General features: G+C 54.5%; 1 protein-coding gene across 1 annotated transcript; it reads right to left on the bottom strand.

The window, feature by feature from the left end:
• Positions 1-1,497: 1,497 nt before the first annotated feature.
• Positions 1,498-3,540, bottom strand: RHOV (ras homolog family member V). The gene is made up of 3 exons (XM_003935700.2): positions 3,230-3,540; positions 2,981-3,039; positions 1,498-2,797 (listed from the first exon to the last, which is right to left on the bottom strand). The coding sequence occupies exons 1-3, from the start codon at positions 3,435-3,437 to the stop codon at positions 2,354-2,356; spliced, it is 711 nt and encodes a 236-aa protein (XP_003935749.1). The 5' UTR covers positions 3,438-3,540; the 3' UTR covers positions 1,498-2,353.
• Between the last annotated feature and the right edge of the window lie 3,064 nt (positions 3,541-6,604).

The raw sequence follows: 6,604 nt of genomic DNA, 5'->3' as shown, positions 1-6,604 counted from the left end.
AGGTGGGGTGGGGGTCCAAGGATAACCTGATTAGGCTTCCTTCCCTACCCCAAGGCACCTCCAGGGCCCCTCAGAACAAATTTAAGAAACTCAAAGCCAGTCTGAGTCCTGAGTACTTCATTTTTCAAATGAAGACTGAGGCATAGAGAAGGGAAATGATTTGCCTAAGGTCATGGTTGGTGTCAGAGACTGAACCTGAACCCAGGTCTCTGCCCCTGAGGGGAATGTGTCGAGCTGGGTTGAGGTAACAACAGGGCATGCTGCTGGGGTGTGAGACCCTCAGCACCTCCACCTGAGGGGGCAAGGGGACAAAAGGAGCTCCAGGTGGCTGGGAGCTCTGGGGACAGGCCCTAGTGGGGCAGGAAGCAGACAGTCTTGGCTAAAACTAAACTTGGGGATTATCTGAGGTTTCACTTGGCTAGGATTCCTGTCCCTCCGCCATGCGCTTTCACACACACAGAGACACACACAGAGCTAGAACACACACACACACTGACACACACAGACACACACACACACAGACACACACACACACAGCTGTAGCTTCCTGCAGAGGGAGATGGGCCCAGAGGTGGGCTGGGCCAGGGCATGAGAGCTCACCTGACCCAGCAGCTGCCTAGCAGGTGTGCCAGGTGTGCCTTAGAAATTCCTCTCCCAGAGTAACACATACCCCTGTACCCAACTCTAGAATTCGCCAAGTGCTCTTACAGTCACTGGATGATACATATCACTGAAGCTATTACCTTTTCTGCCTGGCTCTCAGTCTTATGGTAAAGTAAGTTTTCATTTTCTTTCATTTTCCCCTGGGTGCCCTTCAGGGAATGTTCTCTGGATCCCCTGCTCCTCTCCAAGTCCTCTCCCAATGAACCTGTTCTTGCACAGGATTTCTAGAGCCAAAACCCTATTTAAGTTGCTCACAACCAGCACCCTGACCTTCACTAGGTCCTTAGGTGCCACGACTGAAGACTGGGTGAAACCTGAGTCTAAGAACGCTGGCCAGTGATTGAAGTTTAGGTTGTATGGGTTCCCTCTATGTTCAGGCTGTGAATGGAGGTGGGGGGGAGGTCCCCCAACCTGAGCCCCTGGGCCCTGTGAACTGCTAGAAGGAACAGAGCAGGAAAGTTAGAAGGCTGGGGACTGACCTTGAAGCCCAGTACTGAGCACGGTGCTCTAGAAAGGAGGGGTGGAGGGGAGGGGCTCCGCCCAGCAGGTGAAGTCATGGGAAACCAGCTCTGGCGCTGACACCTGGGGAAACCCGTTTCCAGGCCGCTTCCCACGCTAGCTCTCCTGGGAACCAGCTGAGTCCCAAGTGGGAAGCCCCATGCCTACCAACCAGTTCAGTTCCCATCACACTGTCCTCATCCCCTGTCCAGCCCCCACCCTTCAATCCAGTCTCAGTCCTTTGGTCCCCTGTCTGTCTCTAGCCAGGCAGTTGGGCCTTGAGGAGGGTTATGAGGGAGCACTGGGTTCCAGGAAATGACAGAGACGACGCACAGCTTCACAGACGTAAGGTTTTATTTGCAGACTCTGAACTGCTGTTGCTTCTAGGATGTGTGCCCTTGAGGAAAGGGATGATCCCCAACTCCATCCTCCTTCAGGCTCTAATTTGCAGCTCCTCCCCCTCCTTTTGCTGGGTCTTGACTCTCACTTCCTGCCCCACTCCTGGCCTAGCCAGTTTGGGCAGTGCCTAGGGAGCCCAGAGACCCAGTTCTTCCCAGGGCCAGCCCCACCCTCCCTGGCCTTGGGGGTTGAGGGCGGCCCAGGTGTCAGCCTGCTCCTCATCTGCCCCACTTCCCTCTCTCCTTCTCCTTGTCATCTTCCTTCCATGCCCAGCCCTTATCCACCATCAGTCCCACGGTTCCAAGGCCTCCCTTCCTGCTCCGTCTTCTCAATCTCTCGCCCACCCCATCCCAAACTTCTCTCCAAATCAGGGCTGAACCCCTTCCAGCCCTCCACGATGCCAGGCGTTTCCCAAGCTCTTCCTCACCCCTGAGCCAAGGAAGAGTCCTAATTCACACAGGCTGACCTGAGGGCCCCGGATAAGAAACTGGGAACTGGATCCCAAACTGCTAGAAGGTGACTGACCCTGTTAGGACCATCCCATGAAAATCAAAGTGCCAGGCTTTTTCTGTGAGCTTTGACTGGAGAAATCCAAATCAGAGCCTTCCCTCCTAGGCTCACCGGAGCATATCACAGTGGGCAGTTAGAGGCCCATGTCCCCTGACTGTTCACAAGGGTACTGGGTCCCATGAGGCGGCCAGGCCCTGCCAGTAGCTCCCGAAAAGGCCCTGGTGCCCCAGGTCCCAGAAGTCTCTGGCCTCCTGCCTACCACTTGCTATGCAGCCATAGCTGCTCAAACGAAGCAGAAGAACTTCTTCCAGCGGCAGCGAGAGAGGGTGCGCACACCTTTGGCATTCAGTTTCTTCTCCAGCCGGGCTTTGTGCTCAATGGCACTGAGAATGGCCGAGTCAAATACTTCCTTCAAGTTCTTCTGCGTCAAGGCTGAGCACTCCAGGTAGCAGCAGGCTCGGATCTTCTCGGCCAGGCCCTGAGCCTGGGGTTGCGGCACTGGGCCCTCCCGGCCCCCCTGGTCCAGCTGAATCAGTACGTTGACATCGTCCCTCAGGTCGGCCTGGGTGCCCACCAGCAGCACAGGCGCCTGGGGGTTGTGCGTGCGGATCTCGGGCAGCCATTTCTCCGTGATGTTTTGAAAGGAGCTGGGCTGCACCACGCTGAAGCAGGCCAGGAAGACATCCGTATCCGGGTAGCAGAGGGAACGAAGTCGGTCAAAATCCTCCTGGGGTGGGAAGGCCCGGTCGTTAGGATTAGTGCCCCGCCACACGGAATCCATTTCTCACCTGGGGCTGGAAACTGAGACTCCAAGAGCTCAAGGCTTTCTCCATTCTTGTTCCATCTGGGGTCCTCCCAGCCTCCAGCCCACCTCCCCGCAGACCAGTAGAGGCTGCTCCCAGCTTCTCACCTGTCCCGCTGTGTCCCAGAGCTCAATGCGCACCGGAGCTCCATCCACCAGGACTTGCACTGCAGGGGCGGGGCGGGGAGAGCCTGAGTTACCAAGAGCGCCCCGGACCGCACCAACGCCACCTCGGGGCTTGCTCCCGCCTCCTCCCCGGGGTCCTCTGCGCCCTCCCGCCGCGGCGCCCGCCCCAGCTCCCGAGTGCGCAGCCCCGTCGCAGCCACGCGGCGGCCCGGGCGGTTGAACGTTAAGTACCAGAGAAGGTGTCCAGCGCAGTGGGCCGGTAGCGCGCGGGGTACCCATTGCAGGTGTAGCTGACGATAAGGCTGCTCTTGCCCACGGCGCCGTCTCCCACCAGCACGCACTTGATACCCAGCTCTGGGGGCGCGCTACGCCGCCGCGGGGGAGGGGTCGGGGCCCGGAGCGGGGGAGGCTCGGCCTCGGTCAGCTCCCGCGGCGGCATGGCCAGTTCCGGGGGCAGCAGAGGGGCCAGCCCGGGACCCGGCTTCGCTGCGCTTGAGAAAGCAGGTTCCACTGGCTGCCTCTTACTGAGCTCGTCCAGGCTGGGCGCGTCGGCCCAGGGCTACCAGCGGTTTCGAGTAGGGCCCCGCCCACCTCATCTACATGTCTCGGGCGGCCCCGGACCCCACCCACCGACAGACCTCCCGCAGCCCGGCACCCTGCGAAGCCAGGGGTTCTCAAAATCCCGGGAAGAGGAAAGGCAGGCAGAAAGCTGGTGCTCTAAGAGTCACGCAGGTACAAGGACAAAGAATCGTCAAATAAGAAGAGACAGATATCCACGATTTATTGTTAGAAGGAAGAAGCAAGTTGCAGAACATATAATACAGTGTGTTCAGGTTAAACAAATGTGCAAATTAAACCTTGTTCAACTTACAGTAAAAACCTCTATACATATGTTTGCATGAATATTAAAAAATTGGGATAATTTTGCTTTTTTTTTTTTTTTTTTGAGACGGAGTTTCGCTCTTGTTACCCAGGCTGGAGTGCAATGGCGCGATCTCGGCTCACCGCAACCTCCGCCTCCTGGGCTCAGGCAATTCTCCTGCCTCAGCCTCCTAAGTAGCTGGGATTACAGGCAGGCGCCACCACGCCCAGCTAGTTTTTGTATTTTTAGTAGAGACGGGGTTTCACCATGTTGACCAGGATGGTCTCGATCTCTCGATCTCGTGATCCACCCGCCTCGGCCTCCCAAAGTGCTGGGATTACAGGCTTGAGCCACCGCGCCCGGCTAATTTTGTTAATGAAAGCATGGCTTTTTTTTTTTTTTTTTTTTTTTTTTGAGACGGAGTTTCGCTCTTGTTCCCCAGGCTGGAGTGCAATGGGGCGATCTCGGCTCACCGCAACCTCCGCCTCCTGGGCTCAGGCAATTCTCCTGCCTCAGCCTCCTAAGTAGCTGGGATTACAGGCATGCACCACCACGCCCAGCTAGTTTTTTTTCTTTTTTTTTTCTTTTCTTTTTTTTTTTTTTTTTGAGACGGAGTTTCGCTCTTGTTACCCAGGCTGGAGTGCAATGGCGCGATCTCGGCTCACCGCAACCTCCGCCTCCTGGGATCAGGCAATTCTCCTGCCTCAGCCTCCTGAGTAGCTGGGATTACAGGCACCCGCCACCATGCCCAGCTAATTTTTTGTATTTTTAGTAGAGACGGGGTTTCACCATGTTGACCAGGATGGTCTAGATCTCTCGACCTTGTGATCCACCCGCCTCGGCCTCCCAAAGTGCTGGGATTACAAGCTTGAGCCACCGCGCCCGGCCTTTTTTTTTTTTTTTGAGACGGAGTTTTTGCTCTTGTTACCCAGGCTGGAGTGCAATGGCGCGATCTCGGCTCACCGCAACCTCCGCCTCCTGGGTTCAGGCAATTCTCCTGCCTCAGCCTCCTGAGTAGCTGGGATTACAGGCACGTGCCACCATGCCCAGCTAATTTTTTTGTATTTTTAGTAGAAACGGGGTTTCACCACGTTGACCAGGATGGTCTCGATCTCTTGACCTCGTGATCCACCCGCCTCGGCCTCCCAAAGTGCTGGGATTACAGGCTTGAGCCACCGCGCCCGGCCTATTTTTTGCATTTTTAGTAGAGACGGGGTTTCACCATGTTGATCAGGATGGTCTCGATCTTTCGACCTCGTGATCCACCCGCCTCGGCCTCCCAAAGTGCTGGGATTACAGGCTTGAGCCACCGCGCCCGGCCAGAAAGCATGGCTTTTTAAAATATTGAGGCTGGGCCCAGTGGCTCAGGCCTATAATTCCAGCGTTCTGGGAGGCTGAGGCAGGAGGATCATTTGAGCCCAGGCGTTCAAGGTTACAGTGAGCTCTGATAGTGCCATTGCACTCCAGCCTGTGTGACAGATCCTAAAAACAAAAACCAAGTCTGGGCGTGGTGGCTCACGCCTGTAAACCTAGCATTTTGGGAGGCCTAGGTGGGTGGATCACCTGAGGTCAGGAGTTCAAAACCAGCCTGGCCATGATGGTGAAACCCCATCTTTAAAAAAAATAAAAATAAAAATAAGGCCGGGCGCGGTGGCTCAAGCCTGTAATCCCAGCACTTTGGGAGGCCGAGGCGGGTGGATCACGAGGTCAAGGGATGGAGACCATCCTGGTCAACATGGTGAAACCCCATCTCTACTAAAAATACAAAAAATTAGCTGAGCATGGTGGTGCGTGCCTGTAATCCCAGCTACTCAGGAGGCTGAGGCAGGAGAATTGCCTGAACCCAGGAGGCGGAGGTTGCGGTGAGCCAAGATTGCACCATTGCACTCCAGCCTGGGTAACAAGAGCGAAACTCTGTCTCAAAAAAATAAATAAATAAATAAAAATAAAATAAAAATAAAAATAAAAATAAAAAACCAAAAATAAAAAAACTTGACCCCTGAACAACGTTGGAATTCTGTGCAAGAAACCCTGTGTAGTCAGCCAAAAATCCACATATAACTTTTGATTCCCCCAAAATTTAACTATTAATAGACTGCTGTTGCCGGGTCCATGGCTCACACCTGTAATCCCAGCACTCTGAGAGGCTGAGGTCGGTAGATTGCATGATCTCACGAGTTCAAGAGCAGCGTGGGCAACATGGAAAAACCTCTTCTCTACAAAAAATGCCTAGTGCAGTGGCTTGCACCTGTAATCCCAGCACTTTGGGAGGCAGAGGCCAGGTGGATCACTTGAGGTCAGGAGTTTGAGACCAGTCTGGCCAACATGGTGAAACCTTGTCTCTACTAAAAATACAAAAAACTATCCAGGCATAGTGGCAGGCACCTGGAATCCCAGCTACTTGGGAGGCTGAGGCAGAAGAATTGCTTGAACCTGGGAGGTGGAAGTTGCAGCGAGCCAAACTGGGGCACTGCACTCCAGCTTAGGTGACAGACCAAGACTCTGCTTCAACAACAAAACAAACAAAACAAAAAAACAAAAATTAGCCACGAGTGGCGGTGTGTGTCTGTAGTCCCAGCTACTTGAGAAGCTGAGATGGGAGGATGGCTTCAACCCTTGAACCTGGGAGTTGGAGGTTGCTGTGAGTTGAGATCATACTATTGCACTCCAGCCTGAGTGACAGACTCAGACTTTGTCTCAAAAAAAAAAAAAAAAAAAAAAAAAAAAAGGCCGGGCGCGGTGGC

The sequence above is a fragment of the Saimiri boliviensis genome, chromosome 2, assembly GCF_048565385.1.
Source record: "Saimiri boliviensis isolate mSaiBol1 chromosome 2, mSaiBol1.pri, whole genome shotgun sequence".
Lineage (NCBI taxonomy): Eukaryota > Metazoa > Chordata > Mammalia > Primates > Cebidae > Saimiri > Saimiri boliviensis.
The sequence above is the reverse complement of the archived record's forward strand: the minus strand, read 5'-3'. Positions and strand labels throughout refer to the sequence as shown.